At 27.2% G+C, this 19636-nt stretch overlaps 1 protein-coding gene across 1 annotated transcript; it reads right to left on the bottom strand.

Moving 5' to 3' along the window:
• Positions 1-10636: 10636 nt before the first annotated feature.
• LOC132932936 (uncharacterized) lies at positions 10637-12174 on the bottom strand. Its single transcript, XM_060999280.1, has 3 exons — positions 12110-12174; positions 10724-11085; positions 10637-10665 (listed from the first exon to the last, which is right to left on the bottom strand). The coding sequence occupies exons 1-3, from the start codon at positions 12172-12174 to the stop codon at positions 10637-10639; spliced, it is 456 nt and encodes a 151-aa protein (XP_060855263.1).
• Between the last annotated feature and the right edge of the window lie 7462 nt (positions 12175-19636).

The following is a 19636-nucleotide window of genomic DNA, read 5'->3' on the forward strand; positions in this document are numbered from 1 at the left end:
CACAACAACGTTCTTAATAATATACGTTTTTTTTTTTTTTTTATAATTTTTTTTTTTATTAATTTAATTATTTCTTAATAATAATTTCTTTGTATAATTCTAATAATTCCTTAACTTGGATTTTCGTGATACTTTTTTACATCATTTTTGTGTACTGTAACCTTTCTTCTTCCTCTTTGAATAATAATGTTTTCAGTATCTAATATTTCTAAAATTTCAAAAGGTCCCTTCCATAAAGGTGTTAGTTTGTTCCGTTGAGTATTATCTCGTAACAATATAGTATCCTTTACATGTAATTCTACACTATGCGCATTACTATCATAATTAGCTTTCGATTTGATTTTCTTTTTAATTAACCTTTCCCTAGCGATTTTATGAGATTCCTGCATTCTTTGCTTCAATTCATATAAATAATCATCATAATTGTACCTAGGTTCTGGATTACTTTTCAAATTTACTGGAATATTTAGTTCTTTTCCATACAACAATGTATATGGTTGATAGTTTGTAGACGAATGTTCTGTCGAATTGTAAACGAATAACGCATAAGGTAATAATTGATCCCAGGTGTTTAAATCTTTGTCTACGTAATGTCTAAGATATTCAGCTAAGGTTCGGTGCGATCTTTCCAATCCCCCATTGGATTGCGGGTGGTATGGACTAGTGTTTATCTTATTAATTTTTAGTAATCTGCATACTTCGGTAAATGTTTTACTTAGAAAATCTGTCCCTTGATCAGTAAGTATGGTCTCTGGTATTCCATGAATACAAACAAAATGTACGACAAAAGCCTCAGCGACGGTATTGGCTGTGTGATTTGGTAATGGTACTCCCAAAGAGAATTTAGTTAAATCATCCTGCATTGTTAGAATATAAGTATTTCCAGAAGCAGTAGTTACTAATGGTCCTACTATATCTAAGAATATTTTTTCGAATGGCTTTGAACTTGTAGTGGTTATGACCATGGGTTGCTTAACTTTCCTATTGGTGACCTTGTTCTTTTGGCAGGACTCACATTTCTTAATGTAATCCTCAACATCAGATTTGAGTCCTGGCCAATTAAACTGACATTTTATCTTCCTAACGGTTTTGCCTATCCCTGCATGTCCTCCAAGTATTGAGTCATGAAATTGTTTGAATATGGTTAACTTTTCTACCTCTGTATATTCCATTTTTGAACAAATTAGGATTTCTATTCCAGTGTTTCTGAATATATATCTAATCATAGCTCTGACTTTGTCCCATTCTAAACCATCCTTTCGGCCTAACTGTTTCATTATAAGCTTATTTAAGGAATGTTTCTCACTAAAATGTTTTAAATTTAATAGAGTAGTATATAAGTTTTCGTACGTAGTGATCTGTCTAGCCTTACTTTTAGTTATTAGGAATATTATATATCTATCTTCGTGTTTAACTTTTGTTACTTCGCCTACTTGTTTATTAGATTTCAAAATAACGGTGTCTCCGAATTTCTGCTTTATTTCGTAGTTAATTCCTGTCCTAAAGTTATAATACTTTTCTATCTCAGTAACTATGTGATATTCGGGAGGTGATTCTAACAATTCTCCATGTACTTCCTTAACGTTTCCATTGGTTATCAATGTGGTTTTGAATTTTACGAGAAATTGGTTATAGCTCTCCTCCTTTATGTCCTGTATACTATACATTCGTGACAAGGCATCTACATTAGCATTCTGAATTCCGGGTTTGTATTTAATGACATATTCGTATTGTTCTAACTGTATTCGCCATCTAGCCAATTTTGATAAAGGGTCTTTTAAATTAAATAACCAGGCTAATGGTCTGTGATCGCTTAAGATAGTAAATTTTCTTCCATAAAGGTAAGGTCGAAATTGCTTAATTCCATAAACGATAGCTAAACATTCTAATTCTGTTGTGGAGTAATTAAATTCACTTGGACTTAAAGTCCTTGAGGCATATGCTATGGGCAAATCCTTTCCTATTTCTCCCTGCGATAATATTGCACCTAACGCCTTTCCACTAGCATCGGTTGTTAATATAAACTCTTTCGTGAAATCTGGATATTGTAATACGGGTTCAGTACATAAAGCGTGTTTTAATTTTCCAAAAGCCCTATCACAGTCTTCACTCCAAATAAACGGTACGTCTTTCTTTAATAGGTTTGTTATAGGCCTAGCTATTGAACTATAATTCTCAATAAACTTCCGATAGTATCCAGATAATCCTAGAAAAGATTTAATTTGTTTTACATTCTTTGGTTCAGGGAAATCAAGAACAGCTTGAATTTTCTTTGGATCTGGTCTTATTCCAGTTTCAGATATAACATGTCCTAAATATATACATTCTCGTTTGACAAATTCACATTTATCTGGCTGAATCTTTAAATTATGCGTTCGTAATCGCTCGAATACATCTATTAACTTATTATTGTGGTCTATCAAATTTTTCCCATAGATAATTATGTCATCAAGATATACTAGACACTTAATTCCAATGATTCCAGATAATACGTTATCCATAAGTCTCTGGAATGTCGAGGGACTAGTTTTCATCCCCATCGCCATTCGTCTAAAGTGGTAGTGTGCATTGTTAGCAGAAAAAGCTGTAAGTTCTCGTGAAGATTCAGATAACGGAATTTGGTAAAAACCTGAAGCAAGGTCAATCACGCTGAACAATTGGCATTGTCCTAAGTGATCGAGTATTTCCGTAATGTTAGGTAAGGGATGAAATTCGTTTAAAGTTACTTGATTTAAAGCTCTAAAGTCTATTACGATACGGAACTTTTCCTTACCACTTGCATCTATCTTTTTCTTAACTAGTAAGAGCGGAGCGTTCCAAGGTGAACTGGAAGGTTCTATAATTCCATCCTGCTCCATTTTATCTAACTGTTGTTTAATTTCAGCTTGTTGTGAATGTGGCAATCTATAGGGTCTTTGATAAATAGGTTGTTGGTTAACATTTAAATTAATAACATGCTCGGCTGCATTTGTAAAAATGAGTTGATCGCCTTCTAAATGGAATATTTCGGAATATTGTTCGCATATTTCAAAGATGGATTGTTTCTCATCAATGCTCATATGGTCACTTCGTATTAAATTAAATATCCTATTTACACGATTATCGTTGTTAATTTCAGTATGTACCATATGTATATCATAACTTGTCGCGGTATCATATAATATTCGATTCATAACACTTTCATTTATTTCCTTGGTTACTTCGGAAACATTTAGTATACTAACTATAACATTACCTGATTTTACTGTTCCTACCACATTGGCACAGTAAACATCCTTAATTAATTCCTGTTTATATACTATAATATTCTTATTCTCCATAGCCGGATCGGCAATTGGTACGGAGACCAATGTTTCTGTCCGTGGATTCAACTTAAAACATAAATCATCCTTAATTACATTATTGACTATCTTATTATTTATTATTAACGAATTATTAGCTACATCAATTACTGCCTTATTTTTCATTAAAAATTGTTGTCCTAAAATACCATCCTTAGGTATAGGGAACGAATTACGTACTACTTGAAATTCTGTTTCTATATTAACATTATTAAATCTTAAAGTTATTTTAATTTGTCCTATTGTTGACACTATCCTATCATTAATTCCTTTTAAATATATTTTTCTGTTTTCTTGTACTAATGTGTCACCTGTCAAAGCACTAAATTTTATTAAGTTAACATCGCTTCCAGTATCTATGAGTAATTCTATAAATTCTTTTCTTATATTGGCAGACTGACAAGTGACGTGATTGTTGTTTAAGACTGATACGATGTGTAAACATCGTCGAAATCTTCCTCGACTGTGGCTATTAAATTTATCGGGCGAGCGCCACTCATGTCCCCCGATCTTTGCGAGTTTCCCGAATCATTATTATACCTATCATTATTTTGTTTCCTGAAACACTTAGAGACGTTATGTCCAGATTTTTTGCAATACGTGCATATAATGTTCACCGGAGCGTTGTAATTAGTAGGCTGTCGCGTGAAATTGTTGTTAGTTGGACGCGAGTTACTATTGTTATTAGTATGACGATTTTGAACACAGTCTCGAGCGAAATGATTTCCTCCGCATTGGTAACATAGTATAGTGGCCATTGCGTGGTTATTATTCTGATAATTACGTGTATAATTATTATTGCGATTAAAGTTATTATTACCTCGAGGCTGATATTGATTACTACTATTAACATTATTCCTATTACCGTGATTTATATCAGGTCTATTAAAATTCGTATTTCGATTATATTGTGATCGATTAAAATTTGGATTTGGATTAAAATTTCCTCTCGGATTGTAATTTTGTCTAGATAAATTATAATTAGGTCTATTATTATTCGGAGCATTGTAATTATTATTTTGCCCGTTAGAATTTCTGGTATTCGCGGTGGAGTTGTTTACTTGTCTACCTGAACTATTGCCTCCATAATATTGATATGCATCGGTCTCAGACTTAATCTCGGTCTCTTCGTCCTTAGCAACCTGGATTGCTAACTCCAAAGTGGGTGGTTTTTGGGATTTTACGATGGTCTTTAAGCTAGGTATTAACCCTTTAATAAAAACTACCAGCGTCTGTTCTTTTAATTGATCGCGAATTGTATCAGCTTGGTCTGTAGTTTTTCCCTTAGTGCTTGCTACACATAGATTGAAATATAATTGTTCTACTCTACGCGCGTATGCACCTACGTCCTCATTGTTTCTCATTCGTACGGAATTTAATGCTACTTGCAATGAAGATGTCGATTGTTGTGGTTCAAATGCATCTAACAGAATTAACTTAATACCCTCCCAATCACTGGTGTCCCTATATCGACATACATTTAACGCCTGATCAAATAACTTGGTGTTAATAAATTTCATAAGTATGGGTAGGTCATCTTTTTCCACGGCTGAACAAGCCAAATCGCAAGCCTTAATAAATTGGTACACGTCCCTTTCACCGGTACAGGTAGGGATCATAAGGGTGGCTTTGTCTAACGGAATTTTGTTAGGCATTTTGGGTTTTCGAGTTCGTTTAACTGGTTCTAACTGTGTGTGTATAATTCCTTTCTGAGTACGAGTACCTATTTGTCTTAGTTCAGTTTCACTGACTATTATCGGTCGTATACTTGTATTTAATAAATTCTTTTCCCTGATAGCCCCTAAATATTTTTCCCTATCAAAATCTATGGAATATTGATAACCTTCTTCTGTACTTAAGTCAATTAATAGTTCCTTATTATCAGAAATAATAGTTATATCGTTATTTGTATCGTTCTTGGTTTCTTTAGGGCTAGAGATTGGGTTACTTAATTCACTATCTTTGTTATTAATTATCTCAGAACTCGTTGATTTAATTAATACGATTTCTCTACTTTCCTGATTTATTAATTGTACACTTTCAGTTTCACTATCAGTTAAACTAGTATTATTATCCTTTTGACTCATTAATCAATAGTCATAATCATTTAATTAAACAACGCAAACGAAAACAGAATTAAAATTAATTGACACGCTAGTATAAAATTATTTAAATCGTACGTAATAATTAATTCGCTAATGAAATTTAATCAATAAATAACATCTACAGTACGTATAATAACAATTAAGTTATTAAATAAATAAACAAATAATCAAACAAATCAGCAAACAATTAACTATAGATAATGAACAACAATTGTTATTAGTTATCCACAATCAATCCGATCGCTTCAATAATTCAATTCAAATTTACTTATTTAATAATTTATTTAAAGTGAATTAATTAATAATAAGAATTTTGACTTAACTTGTCTAACTTAGAATTAATTTAATTTAATTAATTAATACGATTTAAAATTAACTTTAATTTAAATAGTTACTCTTAAATTTTTTTTTTTTTTTTTTTGCATTAGTTCAGATTAATCAGCCAATACGACATCTATTCAAAAATAGTAACTCTCATTAACTGTACTAATTGAATTAATTATATATTTTTTTTTTTTATAATTTAACCTACTCTTTTCAACACGTAAGGACTTATTTCGGCCTTGTAAAATAAAATTCAAAATATAGACTCACTGTCTTCAAATAATTCACAAATATCAGGACTTACTGCACGGCCTATAAAATTCAATAATATCGACTTCAATTGTCGTAATAACTCAAAAACACGTAAGGACTTACAACACGGCCTATATAAAATCAACAAAAATAACTCGACATCAATTGTCGTAAAATTCAAATAACACAGAAGGACTTACAACACGGCCTATATAAAATCAATAAAATAACTCGACATCAATTGTCGCAAAAATCAAATAACACAAAAGGACTTACAACACGGCCTATATAAAATCAACAAAATAACTCGACATCAATTGTCGCAAAAATCAAATAACACAAAAGGACTTACAACACGGCCTATATAAAATCAATAAAATAACTCGACATCAATTGTCGTAAAAATCAAATAACACAAAAGGACTTACAACACGGCCTATATAAAATCAATAAAATCTCAACACAGACAACAATTGTCTAAATAATTTCACAAAATACAAGGACTTACTTCACGGCCTTTAAATAAAATTTCCAAATACAGACACCAATTGTCTTAATAAAATTCACGAAATATAAGGACTTACTTCTCGGCCTTTAAATAAAATTTCCAAATACAGACATCAATTGTCTTAATAAAATAACAAATATAAGGACTTACTTCACGGCCTTTAAATAAAACTTCCAAATAAATTCTCAATATATTCCCCAATATATTCAGCAATAATACTTAACCCCCTTTTATTAAAATAAAATTTAATAATAATTCCTAAGTTATTATAATGACTAGCACGAATTATTTCAATTAATTACCTCTAAATTTGGAAATTGTTACCTAATAAACTTCTTAAATAAATTCAGCTATTTATTCATAAACATTAATTAATTAATATAGTAAAATAAAAATAAAAATGTTTCTCAAAATAATTATTCTCTGAAATAATTAATAAAATAAAACAATTCTTTTCTTTATTTGTTCACTAAATAATTAATTTGAATTTCCGTTGTACTTCAATATCTATTTTTTTTTTAAAAGTATTTCATTTAATCTATAAAATTATTATTTAACTCAAATTATTATTATGCACAACACAATTGAATTCGATTAATTGATACGTAAAATAGAAATTGTTCAGCTTAAATAATTTTAACTATTTGGTATAAATGTTCAATAATTAATCGATCTGAAAAATTTGTATTTAAATATGAAATTAAAATTCCGAACAGTTAAATTGTTTGAATTAAATCGATTGAAAATCTATTGTAAATTAAATTATTATTTTAATTTACTTAAATGATTAAAATTATTTAAAATTAAATTATTAATTTAATTTGTTCAAATGATTGAAAATGTATTTTAAAATCAAGGTACTATTTTAATTTAATCAAATATCTGAAATTAAATTGAAATTGAAATAATTATGTTAAGTTTAAAATTAAATTATTATTTTATTTTTATTTAACTGTTGAATAATTTTATTGTAAAATTAAAATTTTGTTTTATTTTATTAAAATGAAAAATATTGATTTAAATTAAATTTATTATTTAAATTATTAAAATGATTGAATAATTTTATTGTAAAATAAAATAATTATTTTATTTTATTTAATGATTGAAAATTCTAAGTTAAATCAATTTATTATTTTAAATTATTTAAATGATTGAATAATTTTATTGTAAAATAAGTTATTATTTTATTTTATTTAATGATTAAAAATTCTAAGTTAAATTAATTTATTATTTTAAATTATTTAAATGATTGAATAATTTATTGTAAAATAAAATTATTATTTTATTTTATTTAATGATTTGAAATTCTAAGTTAAAACAATTTATTAATTTAAATTATTTAAATGATTGAATAATTTTATTGTAAAATTTTATTTTATTTAATGATTTGAAATTCTAAGTTAAAACAATTTATTAATTTAAATTATTTAAATGATTGAATAATTTATTGTAAAATAAAATTATTATTTTATTTTATTTAATGATTGAAAATTCTAAGTTAAATTAATTTATTATTTTAAATTATTTAAATGATTGAATAATTTTATTGTAAAATAAAATTATTATTTTATTTTATTTGAATTAACTTAAAGTACTGAACAATATCTAGCTTACTCTATTAAAACTGATTGAAGCATAAAATTCCTGAAAATAAAATTATTAATTTATTTTATTTAAAGGTTTGAATAACTTTTAATTTATTTAAAATAATTATTTACGTTATTTCAAAATAAATTATTATTTTATTCAAAAGTAATTTTAATTTAATCTTCGAAAAACTATTGATTTATTTTATTTAAACAATTGTAAAATTTCACACAATTTGTTTTATTGAAACGAAAGTACAAATTCCTAAAATTTCGTATATAATATAACACGACTAATTTTTATTCACTTATTATTATATACTATGGTCAAGTACTATACCATAGGAGACGAACACCGATATTAATTATATTGCAGTATACTGCATACTCACAACAACGCAGCTGGTACAGCGGGTGCTTCCATTTGGTTACTGTTGATTGTAGTTGGCTATATTACGTAGTTGTACAGGATTCTTTCTCGGAGTTGCTGGAAGGTGATCAATTCTCCCAACGGTGATCCAGTGAAGAATTTTCCTCCTTGATTGAATTAAGAAGATTGGAAAAATTTTCAAAATTTTTGAAAAATTTCAAAAATGTTGTAATTGTTTTTCTTTTCTTCTTAGTATCTTTTGAGACACCCTGTCCACAGCGCCAATTTTGTAACGAACCAACTACTTCAGCTCAAATAATGGAAGTGTTTTGAAATAAATTAACAAGTTGACTGTATGAGTTATGTAGATTTATTTGTAATTTAAACGTAAATATTCTAAGTCCAAAATAATTAACTAATAACTTGGTAAACGAGATGTGACTTAATAATTGACTTGGTGGTTTCTCTGCTGGTGCTCGTCTGATGGACACTTGTCCATCGACGTACCTCGTCGGTTATTCCTAATAGCTCCCTCCTATGGCATTTTTAGTATAAAAACGGTATATCTCTGTGTACTCCTGAGGTCACCTTTAGACGTCATTCGTATAATTATGTTATTTTAGGAGTATATATTTTGTACAAAGTCATGATCTTTTACGCTTATTATAATATTCGTTTTTCCTAGAATACGGATAATGCGTGCATGTACTTATCACGTATTGTGCGGTACCGTTGATGTTATTACTATTAGGCTTTCCGGGATTACTGATATTACTACTATTAGTTTTATCGATGTATGCCGCCCGGGGTTACGTGCTCCCTGCAGCATTTATGTCTATTATTGAATATATCATTATTATTATTATATACGTAGTCACAGCTCGTTACAATATTATGTAGTAATGCTACTAAATTAAAAATGTTTAAGATTTTTTTAATGAAATGTCATATTATATCACTATTCACTATTGTTAGTATATAATTTCCGGTAGTATAATGGAATAACAACTTGCTGAATAAGTAATTCATTATTTGATTTATTTTTATTTTTTTTTATAAAAACAATATTTATACCTATACCTAAGTAAAACAGTTTAGATATATTTAAATGTAAGTAAACTTATAGGCGCCTTAAAAAATAAAAAAATTTTTTCAGTATACTACAACACTAATAAATATTTAAAATTAAATTGATATTATCTAATACTTAGACATTAAAAATATTTACCTACATATTATTTTATTTTTAACTTTTTACTTGTTTTTTCTCTACTTTGGTCTTTTGTATTCTTACCTATACAGTTTTGTGTGTTTTATGTTTTTAAAACTGAAACTTTTTTATTCTTTATATTATTACTACCTATTAATCTTATTAAATACTTTAGGTTGGTGAGCTTATCAGAATTGGAGGAAAATCCTTACCCGACATGATACATAAAATTATGAAAAAAGTTTTTGCGGACTCCTTATTGAGGGAGTTTACATATCATGGATTGAGGAACAAATACAACTTTTCAAATTTGCTGATAAATAAAGCAATATTTGGTAATTTTTGGTATTTTATAATTTATTATAAACAAAATAATATTAATATTATTTCATAATTATTTTTATAGATGCAACTCGTAAGTCCAAATTTAAAAATTCATGTGATGACGATATTGCTCTGATAATTGGAAAATGGTTGACTACATCAAAATCCAGAACGGAAAAAAAAAATTAAAATTAAAATAATTGTTGTGAAAAAGTATTAATATAATTACGTATATATTATAAGGCGTTGTTAATTGTTATAACTAGAGACCGGAATTATATGCACTAAAAATGTGGCAAATATGATGCAAATATGCAAAGCAAAAGGGTCCAAATATGCATTAATATGCAGAAATAATTGAAAAATATGCTCAAATATGCATCATAAATTTATATTACTTTATACCTGTATATAATCAACAAAATATTTAAATATAAAAATGACATCATCTTAATATGCTTTTTAAAATAATTTGAAGAAATAAAACATAACAAAATTATATATTTATATAAAAGTGTTGGACCTTTGAACATCTAAATAGTTAACAAACAAAATATTAAAAAACATCATTATAATATGTTTTTAAAACAATTTAAAGAAATAAAACATAACAAAATTATATAGAAGTGTTGGACCTTTCAACATCTTAATAGTAACAAAATATTTAAATTAAAAAAACACCATTATTTTTTGTTTTCATAGCAATTAATTACAATATACTTTTCCATATTTTGAGGGGTCATATTTGTTCTTTTTTCAGTTAATATCATTTTGTATGTACTAAAGGATCGTTCAACATCCACAGAAGTTATAGGCGCAAATTTCATACAAGAACTCATCATTGGTGTAAAATTTGGGGGTAAGACACTTCCTTCTCTTCCTGATAAAACATCTGATATCTGCTTCAACATTTTAAATTCATAATTTTTATGTAGTAAATCCAAAACTTTTTCTTTAATAATTTTTCCATTATTTCCAGATACGATTTCCATATTCAATATAGTTTCATCAACAATTTTTGTTGCATCAAACAAAGATAATTTAGATGATTCTAATTTTTTAATGCTTTTAACAAGTATAAAAAAATTAGTTTTTAACAGACTCTAACTTAAGCATATTTTCACATTTTTGTATACTGACCACATTTTTATCTTGCAATTTTTCAATGATAATTATCTTTAGCTTGTCAAAATGATCAGCACAAAAGATGGCAGCTTCCAACCAAGTACCCCACCTAGTGATTATAGGTTCTGGTGGTAAGGGTACATTTGGCATGGCATCCTTGTATATTTCTACACGATGAGGAGCTTTTAAGAAGACTTTTTTTAAATTATTTACCAGTGTATTAACATTTGGAAATAATTCTCTGACTTTTTCCGCAATTCTTTGAATCATGTGTGCTAGGCATGTGACATGTATCATGTTGGGAAAAAATACATTTAATGTCTTACCTGCCTTAATCATATATGGTGCTGCATCTGATAACAACAGTAAAACTTTTTCGTCATTACCACCACTGGGCCACAAAATTCTTAAACCATCATTGACGAAGCGTGAAATAGTAGAATGATTTGTTTTTTCTAGTTTTTTACAAGCAACTAAAAAGGGATTGTAAGAGTTTTCACTACTTAGTGCACCTATTAAAAGGTTAGCTATGTAGTTGCCATTAATATCTGTAGTTTCATCGACAATTAAAAAAATATATGAATCCCCTATTTTTTCTCTTATGTTTTCAATTGTTTTAATATAGCATAGCTCGAGATAAGATTTTCGAAGTAAACTCTCGTCAGGTATATGTTGATTCGTATATTTTTGCAAGAAATCTCTAAATTGTGGAACTTGAAGCTTGAACCACGGTATATTAGCGGCTACTAAGCACAGACAGAGATCTTCATTAAAATTATTGGTTTTAGATTTGTAAACATTTCCCAATAGCATTTGTTTTTTATTATTCAAGTTTCGTTTCAAAGAATCAGTATGAAAAGATGTATGAACGTGTTGTGTAATTTGAAATTTTTTATTACATGGTATTTGTCGATCGCATACCTGACAATAGACTATGTTTCCATCGTTCGTAAATACAATAGTGTCTTTATTATATTGTTGAATCCACTGGTTTACCAAGCACTTATTATTTTTACGTATTTTAGACATTCTGATTTTTGATACAAAGGCGCAAAATAAAAATGTTAGTAAATTGACTAAACACCAAACCACAGCAGTACAGCACGTTGGCACCAAACAGTAAATTAAACGTGATAGTGTGATACCAGATACACTGATACGTGAAATGTTACGAATTAATATCAGTTTAATATCACACTTTTCAAATATGCAGTGTAGCCAATAAATGAATCCTAAATTTTTTAAAACCTTAAGACATGTATGTTTAATGTAGATAATTTCATTTGTCAGATAATAGTTTATCGAACTATATACGAGATAATATTCTATATCAGGTTGAGTGTTGACAGTCATTTTTTTTCACCAATATTTAAAAATTCCAGTTTCCAAAATGAAAACATGAAATAGTTTGATTATTTTACTAAGACTGAATAAATATGCACATTATATGCATTTATGAACAAATATGCCCCAACCCTCCAAATATGCAATTATATGCAAAATTAAATTTGGTCTATGGAATCAGTTAGGTCTGATTTGCTGACATTTCAAACCCTCGTATAAGTGCATACACTCAGTATGAACATGCAAATGCATAAATTTCCGGTCTCTAGTTATAACAGATATTATGCAGAAGACATAAAATAAACAGTTATAATAGTATTTAATTTTGTTACTTTTGTATTTAAATCTTAAATAAAGGAATCAGGATTATAATATTATATTATAAAATGCACTTAAGAAAACTTTTTTATTATAGTCTAATAGTCTAATAATGTACGGTTGTACGAATACATGTCAATGTATATTACACACATATTATAGTACCTATACTAATTAAATCAGCTAAACAATATTTAATTATAAGTATAATCGTTGAATAAAATTGCACAAATAATGTATCGTTGCTTAACAGGTTGTGACATCGAAACCATAGGCGACGTGCATTTGATATGAATGCTACTCAAGCGCGCATGGTGGATAAAAATCTAATTTTTGATGGGACAACAGTGTACACTGTACAATATGATATCAATACTTTATTTATTAATAATTTTATTACATTACATAAAAAAGTAATTGCGTATAACTAATCATTTTTAAAAGATATAAATATGTTTAATAATAGTATGTTTACTAGTTTTCATCATTAGTGATGAAGCTATCACTAGCTCTACCACCATATGCTTTTGAAACAAAAATGATCATACCACACGGAGCTATTCCAACTAAAAATTTACAAGTAAAAGCAGATTTGTAATGAGAGTACATAAACGCTCTTTGATCAACATGAGGTGGTTGTTCAGTTTTGATTTCTGTACAGTCAATAATAACCCTACAGTTTGGATAATGTTGTTTAAAAGATTGGGGTAAGGTGGAAACAATAGATTTCTTACTAGGCCAAAACACAGATTTTTTGGTAGCAACTGCAAGCATTTTTAAAACATTTTTAAAAATTCTTGAACATGTGGAACGGTGTAGATTAAAGAATATTGAAATTGATGTAAAACTAATTCCTAGTTTTAACTTCACTAATGACAACAAAAGTCTATCTTCTTTAGATTTTTTAGAATAATTTTGATCATCAATATATGTTAGAAAAATATTAAAAGTTTCAAAGTTAACACCACATAAAGATATTAAATGACTTTCATTTTTTAAAGACTTAAAACCACTAAAATATTCTAAGATGTCATAGTTTACGCTACCTTCACATTTATCAACCATTTTAGGTTTAAAATAAATTGAATCTAAGCCAACAATATTTGCTTGAGTGTTAACATTGTTATTGGAAAAGATACAAGAAAATTCAAAACTGTTATTAATTAAATTCATAGAAGTTTGAGTAGATTTATCCTCAGTGTGTTTTACAACATCAGGGCCGACATGTTCATTTGATACAGTTAAATTATTAGATATTCTTGAATTGGTAGATATAATTGTACTACAAGATTTTCTTTTTTGTAAACGATTGAAGCGACTGACACTCTCTTGTGCTGGAACATTCTGTTTGTATATTTTAGGAAATATTGTTGGATAGAATGATGGACTATTTGGGTGTTTGGATGGTTTACCATCAATAAAATGTTCACTACATATTCTTGAATTTTGATTCGGTTTCCATGGTTGATTGTTAGAGCTAAAATTTAACAGATAATTACCACATATAATGATTATAATTATATGCAGTTTTAGTTAAAACTAAGTACATATTACATGAGTAAAAGTTAATTTTTCATATTAAAACATAAGGTTATAATATAAGGTTTACAAGGGGGTTTAATTCAAAATAGGTGGGTTTTAGTTTTAGATACCTACATACCTTTTTCGCTTCACTGCTTGAATCCATTTATTTTCCTGTAGAATTTCATGAGGTTTACCAGGAAAACGAAAAAAACTAACATTCGTCGTGTTTTTATATGTATTTGTACAACCAACAACACAACAGATCTGATTACTCATTTCAATTTTGAATATTTTAATAGGTACCTACCTACCAAATAAAAATGATTTCATTGACCGAAAACAAAAACGGCCTACAGTTAGATGACTGTGATGCGGTAAATAAACCCGTAATACCAACGTATTGTATTAATTACTATATTATTATACTTAATTATATTAATTAATAATTATACGTAAATTAATCGCATAAACAAGACATTAGATTAATTTACTGTTAGATATGCAATATCGCCAATATCCATTAACAATAATTGACGTATACGGTATACCATCAACAGTTCGAATGTTGTCCACTAGGGCGCGCATATTGCGCACATGCACGTCGCCTATAGCTCCAGCAGATCATAATGATCATGGGTATAACATATAAGTAATATAAGCACGCGGCCTCAAAATAGCCAATTTATGAATCTATAATCATAAGAACAATTTTGATGGTAAAAAGATTTATCTAAGTCCAATAGTTTATTTTTTAGAATTTTTAAAATATAAATATTTTTTTGACTATATTAATTTGGAACATTGTAATATTTTTTAAAAATATGATTTTTGGGAATTTTCTTAATTTTATATTTCTTCAATTATTTACTCATCATAATATATAATATTAATAATTTTTGTCTTACGTTTAATTAACATAATGTTTATTTTATTTTTTTGTCAGTTCTTTCTGTTACACCCTGTAGTATACCATTGCAGCATAATTATTATATTATGCTACTAATGGTATATATATAATATGTATTATATATATACAGGTGTCCCACTGAGATCTGACAAATGAAATAACTTTTGTTCTAATTAATATTTTTAAAAAATTTCTTTTAAATATAATTCATAGACTATTGCGCTACATTTTTAGTATACATTTTTTTATTTTTTATTTTTTAATACTGAAAATAAAAAACTTAAAAACTGATAAAAAAATTTTTTATGATTTTTTATTAATAATTTAATTTATCTCTACATATTACATATTTATAATGCATTTTTTTTCACATTTCTTTATTTTTTTATGCATATTTAACTGTTTTTTAGTGCATAAACATCCTAACCCTAATTATAGGTGTAACATTATAATTGTATAAATACACTCTTATAGCATTAATATTATAAATTACAATATTTTTATAGTCTGTACTCAAAACAAAAAATGATGGTTTAGAGAACGACATTGTAAGTACAAGTAAAAAAATTATTTAAAAAAAATATGCTAAGTGTTATTTTTATAGGAATTACTCAAACAAAAATTGGCCACTATTGAGGTGAATGATAAAACTGCAATAGATTACAAAGAAAAGAAATTGGCAAAAATAAATTTAGTAAATAATAAAATACACAAATAAACAAAATATCCAACACATTTCACTAAATTAAAATTATTTACATTCAGGAGCAACAAATTTTACATAATTCCCTCTCATCTAATATGAGTAATTATGTAATAATAGATAATTTACAGCCACTTGAATCAAAGATTTCATTTATAGAAAAACTTGTCTGTTCAAAAATGAAAAAATTCATTACCAGCAACCTAAATGCTGGCCGTAACAGTATATGTTTGTTGTACATATAATTTGTTTTAATTTAAATAAAAAAACCCTATTATAATAATTATTAAATATCAATTTCTTTATCTTTAAGTATCTTAACAGCAACATTAACAAACTTGCACAAATCAATATCTGTGATGGTTAACTTTTATTTAATAATTAAATTATTGTAATAATTATCCATTTTGTAATATACAAATCAAGAAGATTGTGGATTGAAATTATTTTTGTTTGATTTAATTGTTTTAAGCAGTAGAAAAATATTAAAATATACATGTTATATTAAAAAAAGCATCAAATATTAATGTAACTGTTTTAGGCATGCTCAGACATTTAATTTAAAAATCAACTTTTTTTATTTAATTTTAATTGTAATATAACAGTAATAATTATTATAAATAAACAGTTCATGAACATTAAACAACTAATATTCATGATCATAACTATTTTTAAACTATATGTATACCTTATGCTTATTAGTATTGCAGTATAGTTTATTAATTATTGAAGGAAACCTATGTCAACGGTATACAACTGTGCACGCCAATGATTGCTGTTAAGATACAAATTTAGTAAAATAATTTTATTTCTGAAATACTGACTAAATTCACTTAATTAACTAAAAACTTTTAGAATTTATACCTAACGGATTGCATAAGCAGAGTATTTGTGTATAATCTAAAAACTCTTAGTAACTAAACAAATTCAGTCATTACTACAAAAAAAAAAAAAAAAAAATAATTATCTGTTTATAATTCACCTCATTAGTGACGGAGAAATAAATTAAATTTTTTTTTTAAATTATTGAAATAATCATATTTTAGAACCAAATAAAAGGTCTCTATAACCTAGAAGTTTACGACCATAAGTCTCATATTTTGTGAATTCAGAATAACCTTTCTTTGCTTAGCACTTTATAAAGTTTTAGATTTTTCCCAGTATTCCTAAGATTCTAATTATAACACCTATAACATTTTTTTTTAAATAATTTAATTAATTTAATCATGCTATTAACTTAGTAGTGTATATAGCCTACATACTATTTGAATGTTAATACTTAAACCGACAAGATATTGATTGTGTGATCATCAATGTTGTAGGTATACATTTTGAATCACAAAATTCATTTCAAAAGCTACTTTTACCTATAAGATAAAATAAAATGATAAAATATTAATTAATAATATCTATTAATATTAGAATGTAAAGATTTTATTCAGTTATATTTACATTTTGAGGTAAGACTTTCTATTTGATTTTTTTTTTTTGACAATGTATGACATTGTATGTTGCGGCACATCAAACATTATGTTACTTGTAGTAATTGGATCATATTTTATGGAACTACATACAAGATAAAATACAATTTAAATAGTATGTAAAAAAATAATAAATATATAGTATAATCTAGGGATCCCATACGTCCCGTATTTTACGGGATTGTACCGTATTTGAAGGAAGTGTCCCGGTGTCCCGACAAAAGTTTAAAAATAACACTTTTGTCCCGTATTTTGGATAATCCGTCTCGTATGTACCTTATTTTAAAAATTAAATTTTTTTGTATTATTTAGCTTTTTAAATTTTAAATTATTGGTAAACTATACTATCTAAATCAAATAATAAATAAATATTGGATTATAAAAAAAAATTATAATTATCTCCTATGATTTTTTTGTTGGTATTGAGGTCACACTGATACTATATCGGCTATCAACCGTTCGACTTCCGGCATAGAGATAGATAAGAATATTCTTATCTATATTGATGACCGTCGGTTTGAAATCATGAAAATATATGAACGATTTGCCTATTGTATTATAATTTATCACTGACCATTGTAGACGTAGAGCGTAGGTTATCGTTACTTTTCAAAGTTCTAAGTCTAAGATTATTTTAAAACTTTTCAAAAAAAATGCCTAAACGTAAATGTTTATTCACTGACGTACTAAAGGAAGAATATACATTTTTAAAATTGTGTGAACGAGTTGGAAATGAAGGAAAAATTGAATGCATTTGCTGTGGTGCTATTTTCAGTATTGATCATGGCGGCAAATCTGACATAAAACAACATATTGGTACTAAACGTCATAAATTAGCTGTAGAATCAAGTAAAAGTAAGAAAGTTAATGAATTTTTTGGAAATAAAATGTATGTTGCTGCTGATAAATTGCGTTGTATAAATGAAGGTACTTGGGCTTATCATGTTTGCATACACAATCAAAGTTTTTCATCAATGGATTGTACGTCGGGGTTACTACGTAAAATGTATGATAGTAAATTTACTTGTGGTGCTACTAAAACACAAGCAATAATTGTAAATGTATTGTTCCCTTATGCAATTAACTTAATAAAGAATCAATTAAATGCTGCTAATTTTGTGACAGTAATGATTGATTCGTCTAACCATAAAGATCTAAAGATTGTTCCACTTTTAGTACGTTATTTTTTGCCAGAAACAGGTGTAAAAACAGTTATAATAGAATTTACTGATTTGCCCGGGGAAACAGCGTTACAACTAACAAACTATATTTGGGAATTGTTAAAGACATGGAAAATTGAAAAAAAAATAATTGCACTATCAGCAGACAATACCAATACAAATTTTGGAGGTATAGTTAGACGAGGGAAAAATAACCTTTTCACTCATTTAAATGGTAATGTTAAAAACAATATGATTGGAATCGGATGCTCAGCACACATATTGAATAACGCCATTCAAAGTGCTTCAGATATATTACCAATTGATCTACAATTGATTATATCCAAAATATTTCAACATTTTTATATTTATTCGGTTCGTGTTAATACTCTTAAAGAATTTTGTGATTTTGTCAATAGTGATTACAAAACTATTTTAGGACATTCAAAAACTAGATGGCTATCCCTGCATCCAGCTTTGACACGTTTGATAGAAATGTTTGGTCCATTAAAATCATATTTTCTTTCAATAGAAAAATGCCCATTTGTCCTCAAAACTTTTTTTGAAAATCCGATTTCATTATTATTGGCAATGTTTTTAAATGTCCAATGTGAGTTGTTTTCATCAGTGATTCGGTCAATTGAAGGTAATGATATATCTGTGATAGAAGTTAAATTACAAGTAGACTACTTAAAAGACATTTTAATTGGAAGACAAGAAGGTAATTTCATTACATCAAAAGAAAAAACTCTTTTTGATCAATTAAAAAATGAAGGGTGTATTACTGAAATACAATATAAGAAATACAAAAATCTATTTTATTCAACATGCTTAGAATATATTGATCAATGGGTGAGACCTACTTTAAGCCAGTTTAATGGTATATCCTGGATAACATTGAAAAATATTCAAGAACACTTTAATTGGGATAATATATTGAGAAGTATTAGCTTAATAAAATCTATTGTACCTGACCTTAATTTGGATGAAACAAAATTGTTTGATGAGATGACTTTATTGAAGAAAAATTTAATGAATTACACTCCACCAACAA

The sequence above is a fragment of the Metopolophium dirhodum genome, chromosome 1 (assembly GCF_019925205.1).
Source record: "Metopolophium dirhodum isolate CAU chromosome 1, ASM1992520v1, whole genome shotgun sequence".
Lineage (NCBI taxonomy): Eukaryota > Metazoa > Arthropoda > Insecta > Hemiptera > Aphididae > Metopolophium > Metopolophium dirhodum.

Excerpts from the sequence above, each read along its gene's own strand:
- LOC132932936 (XM_060999280.1), bottom strand. The coding sequence starts at position 12,174 with ATGTCTAAAATACGTAAAAATAATAAGTGCTTGGTAAACCAGTGGATT. Across the intron at positions 11,086-12,109 it reads ATTCAACAATATAATAAAGA|CATTAAAAAATTAGAATCAT; the intron begins CACTATTGTATT and ends ACTTGTTAAAAG. Across the intron at positions 10,666-10,723 it reads AAAGTATATTGTAATTAATT|ATGTTGAAAGGTCCAACACT; the intron begins GCTATGAAAACA and ends GTTACTATTAAG.